General features: G+C 37.1%; 1 protein-coding gene across 4 annotated transcripts in view; it reads left to right on the top strand.

Moving 5' to 3' along the window:
* The window catches only part of MND1 (meiotic nuclear divisions 1), a 49,701-nt gene that overhangs the window by 11,165 nt on the left and 17,755 nt on the right, over positions 1–20,781 (top strand). For all 4 annotated transcript variants that reach the window (XM_088132744.1, XM_088132743.1, XM_007442323.3 and 1 more), the window contains 2 exons: positions 12,813–12,887; positions 13,633–13,747. In XM_088132744.1, coding sequence (XP_087988870.1) covers positions 12,813–12,887; positions 13,633–13,747 — 190 coding nt within the window. The remainder of the gene's footprint in view (positions 1–12,812; positions 12,888–13,632; positions 13,748–20,781) is intronic.

The raw sequence follows: 20,781 nt of genomic DNA, 5'->3' as shown, positions 1-20,781 counted from the left end.
TCACCTACAAAGGTAGAGGGAACACAGTTTTAGAGTGGAGTGGTTCCAGTTAATAGTTATAGAGGATTAATATTTTAAATGTATGGCCCCATTTAGTCAATGGATTGAAGACCTGATTACACTTGCTACCTATGAGCGGATTGCCTATAGACATAGACTTTGTATGGACAAATATAATGAAATATGGGACTAATTTATACAAAATACACTGGGTTAAAAAAACAGGATACTCATATAACTCTATTAGAAATACAGTGTGGCAAAAAAGTATTTAGTCAGCCACCAATTGTGCAAGTTCTCCCACTTAAAAAGATGAGAGAGGCCTGTAATTTTCATCATAGGTATACCTCAACTATGAGAGACAAAATGGGGAAAAAAATCCAGAAAATCACATTGTCTGATTGTTAAAGAATTTATTTGCAAATCATGGTGGAAAATAAGTATTTGGTCAATATCAGAAGTTCATCTCAATACTTTGTTATATATCCTTTGTTGGCAATGACAGAGGTCAAACGTTTTCTGTAAGTCTTCACAAGGTTTTCATACACTGTTGCTGGTATTTTGGCCCATTCCTCCATGCAGATCTCCTCTAGAGCAGTGATGTTTTGGGGCTGTCGCTGGGCAACACCGACTTTCAACTCCCTCCAAAGGTTTTCCATGGGGTTGAGATCTGGAGACTGGCTAGGCCAGTCCAGGACCTTGAAATGCTTCTTACGAAGCCACTCCTTCGTTGCCCGGGCGGTGTGTTTGGGATCATTGTCATGCTGAAAGACCCAGCCACGTTTCATCTTCAGTGCCCTTGCTGATGGAAGGAGGTGTTCACTCAAGATCTCACAATACATGGCCCCATTCATTCTTTCCTTTACACGGATCAGTCGTCCTGGTCCCTTTGCAGAAAAACAGCTCCAGAGCATGATATTTCCACCCCCATGCTTCACAGTAGGTATGGTGTTCTTTGGATGCAACTCAGCATTCTCTCTCCTCCAAACACGACGAGTTGTGTTTAGACCAAAACGTTCTACTTTGGTTTGATCTGACCATATGACATTCTCCCAATCCTCTTCTGGATCATCCAAATGCTCTCTAGCAAACTTCAGACAGGCCCAGACATGTACTGGCTTAAGCAGGGGGACACATCTGGCACTGCAGGATTTGAGTCCCTGGCAGCATAGTGTGTTACTGATGGTAGCCTTTGTTACTTTGGTCCCAGCTCTCTGCAGGTCATTCACTAGGTCTCCCCATGTGGTTCTGGGATTTTTGCTCACCATTCTTGTGATCATTTTGACCCCATGGGCTGAGATCTTGCATGGAGCCCCAGATCAAGGGAGATTATCAGTGGTTTTGTATGTCTTCCATTTTCTAATCATTGCTCCCACAGTTGATTTCTTCACACCAAGCTGCTTGCCCATTGCAGATTCAGTCTTCCCAGCCTGGTGCAGGTCTACAATTTTGTTTCTGATGTTCTTCAACAGCTCTTTGGCCTTGGCCATAGTAGAGTTTGAAGTGTGACTGTTTGAGGTTGTGGACAGGTGTCTTTTATACTGATAACAAGGTCAAACAGGTGCCATTACTACAGGTAACAAGTGGAAGACAGAGGAGCCTCTTAAAGAAGTAGTTACAGGTCTGTGAGAGCCAGACATCTTGCTTGTTTGTAGGTGACCAAAGACTTATTTTCCACCATGATTTGCAAATAAATTCTCTAAAAATCAGACAATGTGATTTTCTGGATTTTTTTCCTCATTTTATCTCTCATAGTTGAGGTATACCTATGATGAAAATTACAGGCCTCTCTCATCTTTTTAAGTGCGAGAACTTGCACAATTGGTGGCTGACTAAATACTTTTTTGCCCCACTGTATATATGTACTTGAATAATATTTGTATTAGATAAGCAGAATTGGAACTGTGTACTATTATAATGATATATTAACTTTTTTTTTTTGGTTGATCATTTTCACTTTTATGTTAAAGCACTTTTATGGGTTTTTTTTCCTTTTTTGTAATAATAAATAATAATAATAAAAAAATAGAGGATTAATGTTTAAGCTATTAGCTACTCCAATGCAGGTTGCCAGGGCTTGGTTCTGTCCCCTATGCTATTTAATATATATGAAGCCATTAGGAGAGGTCATCTGTAGGCTTGAGGTGAAATATCATCAGTATGCTGATGATACTCAATTGTACATGACCACCCCAGACTGGGCTAAAGTGTGCTGACGTCTAACTGGTGCCTAGAGGCCATGGACTGGAACAGGGGAAACAAGATCAAATAAAACCCTAGGAAGACGTAGATGCTGTTTGTCAATAAACGTTTAGGTTTTCCAGAAACATAGAGTCTGGGGGTTATGGGGTTATATTCCCCTTGAAGTAGGTCCATGACTTCATGGTCTTCTAGACTTGCAGCTCCTACTTTCCAGCTCTAGTTCATGTACTGCTAATAGCCCTACCTATGCTGGCAAGAATTGGCAGTGGTAACTCCTGTTGGAATACTGCAATATTCTCTACATCACTGTTCCCAATCTGGGCAGCTTTGAGATGTATAGACTTTAACTCCCAGAATTCCCAGCCAATAATGCCATTGCTAAGAATTGTGAGACTTGAAGTCTGCACATATCAAAATTGCACAGGTTGGGAAGAACTGAAGACACTGAAGACAACCTGCTGGCTCGATTTGGTACTCAGTGCAGTGCTATTTTATTGTCAATACTGATGGTTGTATTTTATTGTTATTTATTATTTTGTCCACTGCCCTGAGTTTTGTGGGAAGGAGGTATACAAATGGAATTAATAAATAAACATTACATCCTGTAAAGCTGATTTTATATTTTCTGATTCTCTGTGTCTGTAGTATTTAACTGTGAAGACTCATAATGGAATTATTTGTTCTTTAACATTAGAGAAGTTATTTGTGATTAAATGATCATGCTATTCAATTGTCAGTTTCAGCAAGTTATTCCCCAGACTAATCCATAACTTCAGTTCAGCACAATAGCAATTTATTAGTCATATTATTTTGTTTAATTCTTGATTAACATGTTCATTAAGATTTCCTGGAAAATCTTAATTAGATGTTCTAGTTATAAAAGGATTGTGTTAGAAGTGTTGGCTGCGCTTTGCCCCTTTTCCTACACTGGCCAAATTTTCAAGGACAGAGCAACACTAAAATATCATTTGAGTAGCTGTTAAGGGCTGTAGTTAGGAGGATAATGATATAGGATAGCAAGGCCAAGATTTTCTGTTTTGATGTTGTTTTCTAGTTGGGACTAGCTTGAGGCCTATTTCTATTGTGTTAAGCCAATTTAGGGTTTAAGATACAGTTTTCATCTGTTTCATCAAAATAATGGAAAACTATTTTGATGCTAATTTTTTACAATTACAATAGAAAATTTGTTAAGGGACTTCATGCAGCCCTGGGTTTTAGGTTGCCATCTTAATCACTATAGAAATTTCTTATGAATGTTGGTAACTCATTAAATAAAGTTCGAATTATAGATATTATAATTATACATAATTATACATAATCCTTATATGGGAGAGAAGTCATATAACAAATCATGGTTTAACAGTAATTTTAAAAGGGTAGCTATTGTCTTTGCAGTCATTCATAAGTAAATATTAAAATTGGTTTTCTGATTAGAACTTGCCTTACAAAATGATAAAATATTCTAATGAAATTATGTATTATTTTACATATGAGTGATTCAATTATTTTAAGATATTTATAATGTGCAATATAGGCATTGCAAAATATTCTTTGCTACTGCTGTTTTTTAACATTTTTATTACCAATGTGTTATCCAGAACTCAGATAAGCAACATCTGAATTCATAAAGCACTACTGGAAGGACAGAATCTCATCCTGCATTAGGACTAGCAATGGTCACAAGGGCAGGATTTAACATTTGAGAACACATATGCTGAAATAATAAGCACTTCAGTATGCTGATTAATTTTTAAGGAATAATGGTTTTGTCGTTGTAATGTGCACTGCAGAATAAATGTAAATTGATGCTTCTTGCTCACCATCAAATTTTTGAAAAGGTCAGGAAAAGAAATCATACTTTATTGGGTTAATCCCATAGCATTTTTGATAACATCATGTAGGTGAGGCTGTGCTTTTTTCTCTTAAGATTGACAGGAATGCAATGTAAGCAATTATATGTCATTTCATAAGCACGTTTGTAAGGCTTATGAATACACAAACATGCACACACACAGATTAGCATAAACACTAAAAGTGTGAAAAGTATAATAAATAAAGAAGCATGGATAAAACAAATTAAAGCAGATTATAATGTCTGGGAAATTTTAAAAGTCGTTTTCCTGGGATTAAGATGAAAATTAGATACTGGTTAATAAATAACACAATCCTTTCTGGCCTATACAGTATTTGAGAAGGAAATGGAAATAGCACATTTGAGGAATGTGTGTCTGTGTGTGAGTATCCCGCAATCTGCAAACAGAAGTGTGTGTAAATAAATCCTTAACAAATTCCAGTATGCTCACTGATCTAGAAGATACAAAAATTTCAGCTATACTATCTTTTTCATGCACAGAAAAAGGAAATCCCATGCTTCGGTCACCAAATGTTATAATTCAAGTAGAACAATTTGGCTTGGTTCTGCTGTGAAGTTCATTATCTTTCTGTTGGTCTTTCAGAATATGCTGAACCACACCCAGAACACTTTGGACTAGCAGCAGCATCTGTCTGTCCCAGTCAAGAAAAAAGCCTCTTTGTGCTTAGATATTTTAACAGTATGGCTAAAGTAACTAAAGTGTGTGTGCTAACTGTGCAAGTGAAATGGCCTTCTGTGTCCTTGGAGATACTGTATATAACCATTTGATGATTGTAGTTGTTAAATTGACCATATTAATAAAAACATCTTGTTTGCATAAGTTTGGTAATGTGTGAGCCTTTCCCTGAACAAATAATACAGTAAGACATTTGTACACAGCAGGTTTTAATAACTTTATCTTGTTTCTTTATCATATTCAAAGATGTGTTAATCTCCTCCAGGCTGAAAGATTTGGCTCTAGTATCTCTGCTGAGTAGCAGGCAGGTATCTGTACACTCTATAAATACTTAAACATACTTCCACACTAGTGAGGCATGATGACTGAAAATATTGGAGCTAATGTCCAACAAATATTACTGGTATCTGATTGAGGAAGGGTGGATTAGATAGAGTCATGCATCTATAAATCAGAGTTTTAAAGTGATTACTATTCAATAGATTGTGTCCCAAAATCAGGCTGCAAGGAATCATAATTGTAGCAATCAGTGCAAGAACCACATAAGAATAAATACAGTAATTCTATATGTATAATTACATGATCTTAATCGCAGGTAAATGTAGCAAATTATAATCCATTAATCTGACTTGGAGGAGAATTAATTGATGATCCTATATGTCTTCAAATCAAATTCCTATTTCAGCTACAATCTGACTGCCTTGTCCTTTGTAGACACAGGATGCTGCTTCTCTCTCTCTCTCTCTCTCTTTTCTCTCTCTCTCTCTCTCACACACACACACACAACATTTTTTAGGTGGTTTGATCTGCATTACAGTTTGATGAGCATGGGAACAAAAGAAAAAGGCTAGGAGTGCTAGGTTCAACATTTTTAACATTTTGGAAGCTTCTTAGGTTGCCTTAACAAATCTGAAACTTATGTGAATAAGATGGAAAGTGTATGTTGTTCTGCTGAGCTGCTAGAAAATAGAGCAAACTTAGTTTTCTTAGCTGAAAATAAGTCAGCAAACTTGTATTGTCATTTTGCCCAAGTAATGAACATACCATGCAAGGACTTTAAACACCATGAATAACTTCATGAAACAGAGACCTGAAAATGTGGCTGTTTTTATGAATGCTACTGTTCTTTCTTTATAGAAAATAAAAGTTGGACATCCAGATGCAAATGTTGTATTTTATATATTGCATGGAGAACTTAAAAAGTCTTTTCAGATTTACTTTTTCTGGTCTACTGAGTTGCTATGTTGCCCTGCTCCTCTTAATATAATATAAAGGAACTTTTTTCTCTAATTTTTCTCTTTTATAAAAGCTCCAATATTATAGTTATTTTTTTACCACATGCAATTACCAACTAACACATATTTCTTCTGTTATCCAGATAATTGAATGTATCTCGTGGCTCTTGAACTTATTACTTTTTATTGGCAGAGCCGTGCTCTTACCTTCATAAGAGACAAATGGTTTTCTGGTAAAATTTATCTCATTATTGCTACTGCATGCTGGGAGAAGTTCACTTGTGCTATAAGAGCCCTGGCTGCATTTCAGTAGTTATAGGCCAGGAAAAAAAAAATTAGAACTGTTGGGTCCTTAATGGGAAGGAAGAATTTAGAGCATTTGAAGGTTAATAGCAGACTACATCAAGGCTAGTCAGAACATGCACAGTTTGATTTGTGGGGCTACTACAGAGGCCACTTCAGTGAGGACTAGTATAAAGAGAAAGAAGTTATCTTAAATAAGGTCAGAGGAAGGAATGCTAGGATGACAGAAATATTTTCAGCAAACAGTACAGAAATGGACAGGAGCACTCTAAGGCTCAAATTAGATGTGAACAGGGCAGCTATATTTGTATTTCTTTGTTGCTTACACAAATATAAGCCGGGGAGAGTGCTTTGTTTAACTCTAAAAGGATACTGGATCTAAAGAAAAAGTGGAATATTACAGATAGTAAAGCAATGAATACAAGAATCTTTTTGAAAATATGCAGAGTTTATATTGTCAAAAGGCAATTTTAGATAGGATATGCAGTTTACTATCAATCTGGTGTTGCTACAAGAAATAGTTTCATTCATAATCTGTACTTCCAGCTAGTTCATTGGACTAGATCATTAAATTACATCTGGCACTCTAGACATCAAAGCCTAGATGCCATCTTTAGTATTATCAAATATGAAAATACTATAATTAATTAATTTTTAAAGGCAGAAATAATAGCAGGCAGTAAGATGTTGATATTCTTACTTAAGACTGTTTGAAACTTTGGTGATATCTGAGATCACACAAAATCCTATGAATAAAATTTTGTGATTTTTAAAATTTTATTTTATTTTTTTTAAGATTAGTGCCCTAAACCTAAGAATTAGCTGACCCTTGATTAAATATTTACTGTTAAGATTGAAAAACTCAATAAAGGTTAGCTTCCCCTAACAAATTCTAAGGAAATGTAGCCGATTCATTTTTTCCAGTCTATAGAATACATTTACTATACCAATAGCACCGTATTGGTGTAGAGAGAATCAGCGTGCTGTAGTGGTTGAAGTGCTGAACTAGGGGCATGGAAGCCAGCTGGGTGATCTGGGCCAGTTACTTCCTTTCTACCCTAACCAGAGTTAGTGCAGCAAGGCAGCTGATAAACAAAGCCCCTCATTGCATCACACACTGATAGTTTTGCTGTAAAAACTAGGCAAGTGCAGTGCAACATCAAGCAGACCTTGGGGAGGATACGTCTATTTATCAAGGGACAATCACACTTACTAAGAAGCTACTATGGACTATCCCATCTCACTGCATTAAGATTACTAGGGTGCAAGAGAGGTTTTACACTTGGCCTCAGAATAAGTTTATCCATGGAGATGTGAAAAGTATATGTGAGATGTAGAGTGTATATATAAAGAGAGACAGAGAATAACATTTGCATATAATAGAGAATGGATGTATATTTGAGAATCAGATACTTATGTGTGGTCAAACTCTAGTTTTCCATTATATTTAAACTGATCTTGATTACGGTTGACCCATTTTTATAATTTTCATTATATTAAGATTTAAGCAACAGTTTCCTGTAAAGCTTAATAAAAACATTATTTTTTCTTTTCTGAATGTTATATTTTGTAGATAATTATTGTCTCTTGAAGTAGTTCATATAGATAAAATAAAAGAGAAAGAGAGCAAGACAGGTCCTGTCTTCAGGTTTATAAAGACAAAAAATGTATAGAAAGGAGCATAGAGAGAAAAGGAAAAGAAAGAAAATTGTTTCTTTAAAAGTCCATGATGAAGATATGAATATAAGTGGCATTAATATCTAACTTATGCCACCCCCATTTTCCTTTCATAATATGAAAGGAAGCCTGAATAATTACTGCCCTTCAGTTGTCCAGTGCCAGGGTACCATTCAGTAGAAACAAAATGCTCTATCTAGCAAGGCAGGGAACAACAAGCTCAGTGTCCTTGTTCCACTGTTGGCCAGTCTGAAGGACTGGCTCAGGGTACTTTATGTCTATTGCTATAAGACAGGAGGTACATTCACTCAGCTGTCCTGCCCAAGTGGTTAGTTGATGAGGTTATAGTGTAAAATAAATTCACTGCCTCAGTTGAATCAGGACGAAAACCATGTGAAGTGGGATAGGGTAAAGTTGACTTACTTATGTTCCAAACATCATAAGTCATATTTTATGGAAGTCTGGCTTATCATTACACTTGAACCTGGCAATTCTCTTTGTAGTAATTGTAGGACAGCCACATTTGCTGTTATATTAGCTGCTGACCAGTAGGAGGCATTGCACAACTGGTTTCACCCATACTGGCACTCTTCAGGCGTAGGTATCCTCTATAGGTATGTGTAGTACCTCATATTGGCCAGGAGCTAATATAACATCTAAAGCTATAAAAGGACCACCTTTAAGGGGAGGCAGTCTTGAAGCCTCTAGTATAAGACCCAAACCAATTTTAAAAATCACAAAAAAAAAATATTTCAACTATGAGGGCACACAGAAAAAAAAGGAATGCATACCTGTATAACTTCTATAAAAGCCATGTTAATTTATGGTCGCAAAAAATCAGGAATTTGGTAGCATGTTTTCTGACTAACAAACTTTATTCAAAGGCATACACTGTAGTTTACAAAAGTTTATGCCTATTAATAAAAAGTATTAGTTGGAAAAGGCATTAATAGCTGCTCCTGATTTTCTGGGCATTCTCTGTTATTCTAACTGGGAATAGAGCATACTTGCAAGATTTTTTTTCCTGTTTCTTGTAATGTGAGAGCATGCTTGGCATCATGGTTAGAGATTATTTTATGTAGGATTTTTGTTTTGATTTTTTTGTAGTTGACATTTTGCACACAAGGAATAATTCTGGGAAGTTTATAAGCATAGAAGATACATTGATTAGGATTTAGCTTTAGTACTGTGGTATAGTTTTCACTGTTTGTTGTTCCTGATTAAATAACATTACAGCTGAAGGGCTAAATCAAATTACTTCTGATGAAATATTGCAACATTTGGAGCTTTTTACCTTGGGGAAATATAATGGGCTATGTAAAATTATGCATTATCAAACCAAGTGAATAGGGTTATGATACTTGGTATCCTTATAATTTTAATTATATTTATATATCAAATTTGTCACCGCCCATCTCGTTGAAATAACTCTGGGCAGTTTACAAAACAGTTAAAATCAATTTACAATAGTTACAATATACAATAATAGAAAATAAATAGATCCAAGCATAGATATAAAATTGGCAGTCACTCAGGGAGCATCAATAATCCTAAAATCTTGAACGCATAGATAAAGGAAGAACTTTGCATAATGCAAAATTGTGTGGATTTGATGGTGACCAACTTTGGTGGCTTTAAAAGGCAACTGAATTCATGGAAGACAATATTTCCAGGTGCAAAAGCAGAATGCTATTCATGCTACTGGTTGCTGGAGAACATTAGTAAGAAAATGCCAATGCCCTTAAGTTTTATTTTTGTTTTCCTAGAAATGCCTGATAGATAATTATGTAAAAAGGCTGTTGGACCAGAATTGCCTTCAATCTGATCCTTCACTGATTGTCTTATATCCTTATTACTGTGATTATAAATATTTAGAAATTAGTTTCAAATAAGTCAACTTGTGCAGGATCATCCTTAGAATTCAAAAAGGTTTGCTAAACTAAGCAATAGTATAAGTTTTAAAAGATTTCTGTTTAGAACATTAAAATGCTGGGATCTAGAAGGCTGACATCCAAGACTGATTTTTCACATTTGACTGCAAAAGCGAGAGAGTTGCTCTATAAAGATATCCTGCACAAAAACACCTTTTGAAAGGCTTCACCATAAAAGGCAATGTGGATAGAGTGGAATCTGCAATTTACTTGTCAGTGAGTCAACAGAACAGAACCTTAGTAATGTAGTTTGTGTGATATGCTGTGAACCATTCTCAGTTTTAGCTGGAAGTCTGTTCATGAAAATTGCTACATTAGCAAACATTTCAGAGACATTAAAAGTGCAATACCTCATCCAGTAGGCTATATAGATATTAAATAGACATAGTATTGATTGTTAGTAACCTCAGAACATATAAAGTATTCAGATTATAGTACTTTTTCCAACTTTTAAGAATGCCTTTTTGTAAATTTATCAGCAGCTCATGTCATCCACAAAGTTAAGATTAACTCATGGAAATTAGCAATACCAAGTGGTAAAAGTAATGAACTCTTGCAACGTCTTAAAGGCTAACAAATTACCTTTAAGGAATGACAAGCTACTGAGTGTGTTTTGCTGCAGTAGATTAACCCTCTGGAAAACGATCTGATAAATTTAATATGCATACAATATGCTACCTATATATCCATGTTTTAGGTATGCTTCATTAGTTTCATATACACACACACACACATGTGCGCATGTGCGCGCACACACACACACACAGAATATCAGATCAGTGTTTCTTTCTACAAATATCTTGCTTTTTTGTCAGTCAATATGTAAATCCAGATATATTTTACTGTCAGGTTTGTCTCAACAACACTGGAACTGGAAACTGGTGAAAGTAGGCATCCAAGAACACAAATTCTGATAAATACTTTTATCACAGTCACTCATGCCTTAGTCATTTCCCAGCTGTAGTACTGCAAAGTACTCTACATGGGCACCTTGAAGACTATCTGGAAGTTACAACTGGTTCAGAATGCAATAGCGTGCACTGTTCTAAGTGTCCTGCAGTTTGCCTGTATTATTCTCCTACCGTGCAAGCTGAACTAGCTTCCAGTCTCTTTCCAGGTGCAATTCAAAGTTCTGTTTGTCACCTTTAAAACCCTGAATGTCACAGGGCCAGATTATTTGAGAGACCACCTCTCCCTGAGGATGTTTGCCCATTCCATCAGTTTGGATAGGGTGGGTATACTCCAAGTCCCCTCCCTTAAGTGTTGCTATCTAATAGGACCCAGGAAGTGTGCCTTCTCAATGGCAGCCTCTGCCCTGTGGAACACCCTCCCTCCCTGAGATCTGGCAGGCCCCCACCCTCTTAGTCTTCCAGAAGGCCTTGAGGAACTGGCTTTTCCCCCAGTGTTAGGCTAGAGTGAGGCTGGAGCCCAGTAGATATAAGTGTCAACATAAGGGAGTGTGGTTCTGGGGCTCTGGGAGTTGGGGTTTTTTTTATGCTGTTTCTATTGTTTTCTTTTATGTTTTTCACTATTGTTTTTGTAACCACCCAGGTTATTGTATATAATATGGGCAGCCATCTAAATCTCATAAATACCGTATATAAATTGTAACAGCTAATAAAACTATTGTAAAAGACTTTCAATGTCTCCTGTATTTCAGCTAGCCCCAATTATCATAAAACCAAAGTTTATATTGCGGTTTTTTTCCACCTGTGCAGTTCATAGGGCTTAAAGCACTGACTTTGTGGTGAGAGGGATGGTTTTTGACTGTCCCTTGTTTTTATAACAGGTTTGGTTTCTGACTGTTTGCTTATGACCTTGTGAGAAGTGGTTCTCACAACTATAATATTTTTTTCACACTTGCATCTCCTTATAAATGTGATAGTTTGTGGTCCCAGAGCGAGATTTTTCCATCTTTACATAGAGCAGCAAAGAACTGAACCATAAACATTAACATAAAAAGATTAACATAAAAAATATATGTCTTGTCACTGACTTATAATGATAGATATGATTATTATAGAAGGGATAAGCAGTGTGTTGCTGATGTGCTCAAGTGTGTGAATGGAAACTTTCCTTGGTTCTCAACAAAGTCCTTACCTTATCTATTTTAATTTTTTAAAATATTCTTTTAATTAAAAATAATAATGAGTAGAAAATTGGCATGCTGCAAAGCACCAGCTACTAGAATTATACTTATTTATAATACTGCCTTTAATACCTACCTAGTCCCCTTTGATAATCCTAGAGAAATAAAAGTAGCCTGCACAGGGGAAAAAAAAAAAAAGGCAAAATAAGCTGGGATGATAGACAGTTCAACTTTGCATGCATGAACACTCTACCTTTGTGTGTCTCTGTGTAATGTATCTCCTACTGGTTAGACTGATATTCTGTGGACTTTCATTACATACAGTACTTCCTATCTCAGTTCAGTCCTCTTTCTCATATGAATCTGACCTGTACAATTCAGGTACTAACCTGACACTCTCTTTCTCCATAATGGAGGAGAGCATTTTGCAGGTTCTTAGATAGATAGCTTAGGGTTTCTTATCACCATGTTATTTCCTAAATAAAACATCTTTTTTTTTTGACATAAGCACTAGCCTGAGAAATGCTTTCTTACAAAAATTATACCCCTATCTTAAGTGTTTTTCTCTCCACATATTTTTTGCACTGTATAAAGCTGTTATCCAACTGAAAAAAGCCACCTTAACAATTATGTTATGGAAACAATATGTTTCCAGTAAATGGATATTTTGTGATTAATCATATACTGTATACCATAGCCATTTTATGAACAGGCATATCACAGAAATCTAAGCTTGTTTGAAACTAAATGGCATTTCTTAAAATGAAACTGAAAAATAAATATTAGTGTTTATATAATCTGAGATTTGCTTTTTCTTTTCCTTTAGTTCTCAGAATATTGTCAGAAGAAAAAGAATTTAGAGGAAAGCATCAAGCACTCAAAAATTGGGCGGCAAGATACTGTAAGTTTTATTTAGAACACTTGTGTAATTTTGCATGGTGGCTCAGAGGCCCTAAAAAAATTAATGTATGACAACATTGTCAAATCTTGTGAGATTTTTGTGTTCTTTTATGGGGCATGGTGAGATGATTGAAAAAAAATCATGGGGGGGGGGCAGTGAGGATGTCCTGGCACCACAGGCACCCCTATTTTGCCATTATATTATATCGTTCAAACCCAAAATGTGGGTTTTTGGTGAGTGGGAGCTGTAGAATGCAGGGTTGTCGGTGTTACCTAAAACACAGCTCTGTGATAGTATTAACATTGTATATTATATGAGGGGAGTTTCTTTAAAATTCTGCTAAATTTGATGATTCCTTTTACAATTAGTTACACTTTCTTTAGAGTATTCAGACCACTCTTTCTGTACTAGATTATGAACATCGTTTTCTAAGGAGTGTGACTAGAGATGCATCCTAATAATCTGCACATACTTGAACCATTATTGCCAAAGATACACACGTTTTTGCACTTAGCTCTAAAATATATAATTAACAGTTAGTATAAATCTTGTCCCACTGTATTAATGTCATAATTACACACCTTGTGCTTGTATTTTTAGAAAAAAAATTGTTACAGTGCAGCAGTTTTATCTGCTACATTTGAAAAGAAATTAGATTCTCTGTATGCTTAGTGACCACTTGATACATTTTAATGATAATAATGATAATTTTATTTTGGATTCTCCCAAATTAAAATGTATTCAGGCAGAACGTGCAGCACTAATAAAGGAACTTAGTGCCTTACAACAGAAGAAAGACCAACTAAAGACAGAAGTAGATAAATACAAAGAATGCGATCCAGATATTGTTGAAGAAATCCGTAAGTTCTGTCTATTATTATAATCCCGATTTCTTCTCCAGTACTTTTTATAATAATCCCATTTACTGAATGTTGCTTTTCATAGCTTTCAGTGATGTTTTCACTGATGAATCTTTAACTCTGGTATCTCTTTCTTGGTCACAATAGTATATACTTCCTTTTTGGTATGTGTGAGTATGTTTGTGCATGTGTATATTTATGTGTATGCTGAAAGGATTAAATTAATTATGTACAGTATATGAACCTGCTGAATAGAAGGTATGTTTTGGAAAATAACATATATAAATTCAGTGGCTTGGATTAAGGGTGTCATATCTGTCATCTTGGTTTGTCTTATAGAGTAATTGTGAATTCTTGTGGAAGGACAGGATAAATCTATGACAAAGATAACTCTGGAGGTTGGTGTCTAAGGAGGAGTCAGGTAGCACAGAGAAGGAAGAAGAGGAAGAGAAGGCTAGAAAACTGGTTCAGCTGGATTCATGCATATGTGAGCAGTGGGTAAAACAGTATCATATTGGCAACATAGTCAGAGGTGTGGGTACTTTTGCCATTTTTGCTGCCACCACTTGAGTCAGGTATGCCGCCATTTGAATGGCTAGTGAAGATCAGGGCAGCCACCATTTGTAGCTTAGGCAGTCACTTTGAAATCAGTAAGGCTGTCTTAGGACCTGGACTTGGCTATTGACATGAATGATATTGTGGCGATGTTAGACTATGTCTGCTAAGAAGAGGAAGAACTGCTGTTGTTGCATCCACCTACTGACCCTCATGGGTTCACATTTAGATGTGCTGGCAAAGAGATATAGGTTACAGCCATTATTTGGGTAAAGGATGAAGAATAGGTGTGAAATCCTCTTTGCAGAGGAGACAGCCTCAACACAAGGGCTGCAGTGATAATAGGACTTAGTAAGGAGTAATTAACAAGAGAAGTCACTCTTGACAGCTGATTATAATAGGTTGATTTGAATAGAACCTGATAGTAGGCAGGAATGGTTGGCAAGAGCACAGGTCCTTCCAGTAGAAGTGGAATCAACTTTCTTGTAATTGAAACACATTGTTTCTTTTCATGTATTCTTGAACAATTCTGAACACTTTCCGCTTATTTTCCATATGACAGCCCTTTAGATATTCATCTCTTCAGGTATCATGTCTCCCTGTTGTTTTCTTCAGGGTGGACATCCAAAACTCCAACTGTTTATTTTGTTTCTACTTCCAGGTCTGTCATCATCTTGGTTGTTCTCTGAACACAGTATAGTTTGTCAATATGCTTCATAATATATGGTGCTCAGAACTGGGCACAGTATTCTAGGTATGATCTGACCAACCCAGAATAGAAGAAAAGAAGAAAAATGAAGACTTCTTTTCATCTGGACACTGCAGTTTCATATATAGCTTAATAATATAGCTTAATCTGAATCTTAGTTCAAACGTGGGCAATAAACCTCAGAAGGTGTACCAAGATTTCCAGTTGATCTTCTATACTGTTTATGATAAATGGGTGACCTTTATGACCCTTGGTCACCTTATGAGCAAAAGTTCACAAACTTGTTCTGACAATAATAAAGTCATAGCTTTTTCAGGGACTTTCCAAGGATTTATTGGAACACATCTATCCAGTGTATCCATTGACTTCCTCTTATGCTTCTCTTGCCAAGCACAATAATTCTTTTTAATCCATCATCCGGTTACTTCAAAGTATTTAAGTTTCTTCTTGCTGATTCTGTCTCTAGGGAGCAATTAGCCTTTGTTTGATCCACAACTGATTGACTGTTTCTTGTTGTAGACCCTTGTACTCTTTGTAATCATCTCCAGATCCATAAATCCAAGATGTATATTTTTCTTACTGTCTTTCTCAGTGTCCAGTTTTTACAGCAATACATTACTACTAGAAAGACCATTGCTGTAATTATTCTGATCTTTGCTGTCACTGAAATGTCCGTATCCTGCATGATCTCTTCTAGGCATCTTTTTCCTTCTGCTCTATGGTTAATCTTCTCTATATTTCTCCAGCACACCATTTCCATCTATTCCATCTATTTCCACTGTGAGGAATATTCTCTGCATCTGTCAGATAAAGTCGCTCGACTTTGCTTGGAGTTGACTTTGGCTGGGCAGATCTTTTGGAAGTGACTGAGACACACCTGAACCCTGTTATCTCGAAGGAGTTAGAGCCAGTTAATTCTGAGGAAGTGGACAGAGTCATTGTGGCTGTGAGCTCAGTCATCTGTGTTCTGGACCCATGCCCCTCCTGGTTGGTTGAGGCCTCCCGGGAGGTGACATGTGGCTGGATCCAAGAGGTGGTTAATGCCTCTTTGCAGAAAGGGATGGTACCTCCTGCCTTGATGGAGGTGGTTGTGCATCCCCTTCTCAAGAGGCCATCCTTGGACCCACCCATGCTAGACAACTTTCATCCAGTCTCCAATCTTCCCTTTTTGGGGAAGGTTGATGAGAGGGCAATGATGCTCAGCTTCAGAGGACCCTGGCTAAAGCAGATTATCTGGACCCTTTCCTTCTGGGTTCAGACCAGGATACAGCACTGAGACGGCATTGGTTGTGCTTGCTGATGACCTTTGGAGAGCTGGGGACAGGGGTGGTGCAACTCTTCTGGCTCTGTCAGCAGCTTTTGATACCATCAACCATATCTTCTGGACTGGCTTCAGGGGTTAGGATTGGGAGGCATTGTTTTGTGGTGGTTCTCCTTTCTCTGTGGCCTGTTTTAGTTGGTGTTGGCAGAGAGGAGAGAGGTTGAGCTCTATATCCCTGTAGTGTGGGGTGCCTCAGGGGTCTGGTCTCTCTCGTCTCCTCTTCTTTTCCTACATGAAACCACTGAGTGAGGTCATTCAATGGCACTGGATGCAATATCATGAGTATGCTGATGATACCCAGCTATACATCTCTACCCCTGGCTGGTCAGGTGATGCTGTTACGGTGTTGACCAAGTGCCTGCAGACTGTGAGGGTCTGGATGGGGAGGAACTGACTTCAACTCAACCCTAACAAGATGGAGTAGCTTTGGGTTTTTGGCCCCCCAGAGTTTGGTGATTTATCATCTTTGACTCTGGATGGGGTTGCACTTCCCTGGTGTGCAATTTGGGAGTCTTCCGGGACTCACAGCTCATGCCTGATGAGCAGGTGGCAGCGGTGGCTGGGGGGACTTTGCACAGATTGCGCCCTTTCCTTGACCCGGAGGCTTTGCTCATGATCACTCATGCCTTAGTCACTTCCGATTTGGATTACTGCAATGTGCTTTACATAGGGCTGCCTTTGAAGATCATTTGGAAGCTACAACTGGTCCAGAACACAGCAACACACACAGTAGTGGGTGTTCCTAGGCTCACCCACATTACACCTCTGTTGTGCAAGCTGCACTGGCTCCCAGTTTCCTTCTGGGTGCAATTCAAGTGCTGGTTATCACCTTTAAAGCCATACATGGCACAGGACCAGGTTATTTACGGAACTGCCTCTTCCTGAGAGTATCTGCCTGTCCTACCAGATCGGATAGGGTAGGTACGCTCCAGTCCCTTCCCTGAAATTTTGCCACCTAGTGGGAACTCAGAAGCGTGCCTTTTCTGTGGCTGCCCCTAACTTACGGAACACCCTCCCCTCAGTGATTTGGCAGGCCCCCACCCTTTCAGCCTTTCAGAAGACCATCAAGTTCTGGCTTTTTACCCAGGCACTGGGATAGAATCAGGATATCTGGAGTTCGTTGTGGGGCATCCCACGGGGATGATGTAGGTGCTGGGTTTTTGTTTTATGGTTTATGATTTTATAGTTACTGGGTTTAATTGTTGTTGTGAGCCACCCAGAGTTGTGTTGAAGATGAGCAGCCATACAAATCTTTTAAACAAATAAATAAATAAATATCCTAAAGTACAAGAAAACAAAATTACTTATCACCTTCACTTCCTCACTACCAACTATTAATTCAGCAACCATGCAAGTTTGTCAGTTCAATATTTAACCAAATCAGATTTTCCGTTTTTCCTTTTACATTCATAATGAGTTACAGTAATTAATTCTTTACTTTTGACTATCATCTGCATGTCTTGTTAGATTTTCAGTTTTGATTCCAGTTTTCTCCTTTTCTAATCCTGACATTCTTAATATTTGCTGTATAATGAAATTCCAGATTTGTGCAGATTAGTCAATTTGCATTTTACAAATACAAGTGCCTTTTATTTTTATTTCTTTGGTTTGTGTATAGCTTTGAACTTGATCACGTCAGATTCTGGCATTTTATTAAGGTATCACAAGCTGGATATAGTGCTATAGCAAAATATAACACTTGTATCACACAAGAAGGAACATATGCATCAGCTGTGCTCCCATCTCAATCAGTAATAAAACCTTCTTAGTAGGTTCCTGCATTGTAGGTTAGAAAATCCTATACTGCAATAATTATAAATTATGTGCTTAAAAATAGCATTTTAATGGGTATAAACCAGTCTTATTTTACATGGGATATATCTCTTATTAAACTGAATATATTTCAGGTATATAATACTCCACTAACTTTGGATCAGCCCTTTAAATTCAATCATATAATTCTGTCATGAAAGCAAATTTACATCTTAAAAATAAAAATTATTGTGCTCTAGAATTCACCACTTTTTCTTGTCAGCATTTGCATAGGTTTTGCCTAGAGTAGGTTATGCTTCTGATGACCTAGAGAAGAGTCATTGCTTTTACAGTACATGTCTCATTAGTTAAATACAAAGAATTATTCTTTCAGAAAAGTACATGCAGGGCGTCTATCAACTATGCATTTTAGAAGGTACTGGAATAAATGTATCCAAGCCTTTACAAGTTAGCTGTTACTGAAGTAGTTGTTCAAAAATGTCAAAAAAAGAATAGCATTACAGAAATGTTTTCTTTTGGGTAGGGGGGAAAGAAAGAATTTATTGTACACTGTGTTACATGATAACTAGGTTGAAAGTATTCCAGGGTATTTGGCAATTGTTAGCTGAAAAAGAAACCATAAAACTTGCTTGTTGGTGGATATTTGCAACCTGACAGCTCATACTGGTCCGAGCTACTTCTTGTTTTGTAAATTTAGCTATTCACACTTGATGTTTTTTTCAAGGTCAAGAGTTTGTTCCTTTTCCTTTTACCTTACTTCATTGCAATTGGCCTTAAATGGTAGTACTTTGCCAGTATATTCACATACTTCTCAATAAAAATTCAAATTATACTTAGTTTGTAGTGAGAATATATCTACCATCTGCTTGCCAGGTCTTTAGCACAAACTAATGAAACTACGGATAATTGATATGTCTGTTGCTCCTATTATTTTGACTGTACTGAGCATTTATTTCACTAGTATTGTCATCTTAAAGGTCATTCTTATACTATTATGTTGTTGGGAATACAAGAGAAGTAAATGTAAAGTATAGATACTGACATTTTACATAGTATTATCTTTTGCTTACAGGTTATCCCTCCCACACTGAGTCACCTTGATAAAGCAATTTTTTTAAAAGGCAACATAAATTTAAAAATAAGGATTTTTTTCCCTTTTTGTTGCTTAAATCCTACAATGTCATCCTTTCTGTATTTTTGGCAATTAGAATATTTTTAGTTCTAAATTCATTATTTATATCATTATTTGGCATTAGCATGTGGAAATAATTATTTCCATCTCAAGTTTGCATCATTTTATAAAAGTAGTTATTTGTAATTTCACAAGACTCCATGCTTTCTAAAATGACAATTTCATATAAAAAGTTGGTGGTTCTACATAATGCATTTAAATCTCTTTCTTTATCCCTCCCTTTTCCCCTTTTTGTTATAGTAAATCCTATATTAATAGTTAAAAATGTAGCATATTCTCAAATGTAGCAGCAGTATGAATAACTTTTGTCTTATTAGGTGCCTTCCCACAAAGTATCTTTCTCTACTGAGTGCTGTTATCTAAGAAACATGTTGACAATGGGAAATCTACTGTAGGAATTTTGAATGTCTTATAGTTCAACTAAAATATGAAGTTCTTTTATGACCTTTCCTGAAAATTATAACTGTCAGTAATACAGTTAATTCTGTATACTTCTCTTTTCTTGCTGCCTTTACATTGGTTATAGATTTTGGTGGAATTGACATCTATAGGTAGTCCTCGGTTAAAGACCGCCTGTTCAGCAACCATTCAAAGTTACAACGGTGCTGAACAAGTGGTACTTCCAACTGGTCCTCAAAGTTCTGGCTGTCACAGCATCCCCTTGGTCATGTGATTGCGATTCGGGGGCTTGGCAACTGGCTTGCACTTATGATGGTTGCAGCATCATGCTATCACATGATCACCATTTGCAATCTTCCCTGCCAGCTTCCCACAAGCAAAGTCAGTGTTGCTCCTACCACCTTTTCCCTTGAGGAGCCCACTACAGAGTACAAGATGCCAGGGGCATTGTACTCCATAGCATGCGCCCACCTGCAGCATACACACATCCGGCTGCACTCCATAGCACATGCCTACCAGCATGGACATGCTTGTGCAGCACTGCAGCACCCACTCCTCTGCCTGGCCACACTCATGTGGTGCCACAGTACCCTTCCACCCAGCCACACTCCATAGCACTCACTCACCTGCTGGCCTGTTTGCAAGCCACCCGGGACTTGCAACTTCCTGCTGGCTGCCCATTGACTTTTTTTGTTGGAAGCCAGCAGGAAGTCACAAGTCGTGGTCACATGATATCCTCCCTTAATGATGGCAACAAAGACTGCTGGGATTTCTGCTGCTAAGCAATACAGTAATGTGACATCATGCTTTATAACTGCATCTCTTAGCGACAACAGTTTTGGTCTCAATTGCCATCATGGCAAAGTCAAAAGTATGGAAGCTTTTCTAAATACTTGCACTTTTTTTTAAAGCAGCCATATGATCTAGTCTGCAAGTTTTAAATATAAAATTATGTTGTAGGATAGAACTTGGAGTTGGGCACTATACACTTGTTCTGCCATATATCTGATATAGTTCATTTTGCAAATTAAGTCTTGCTAATAGTATACCCTTTATAACAATTAAACATTTTATGTTGCATTAAT

This window comes from Python bivittatus, unplaced genomic scaffold (assembly GCF_059951505.1).
Source record: "Python bivittatus isolate LINGU-HERP-01145 unplaced genomic scaffold, Pbiv_v1 ctg000070_np1212, whole genome shotgun sequence".
Lineage (NCBI taxonomy): Eukaryota > Metazoa > Chordata > Lepidosauria > Squamata > Pythonidae > Python > Python bivittatus.
This window is presented reverse-complemented; position numbering and strand designations above follow the sequence as displayed.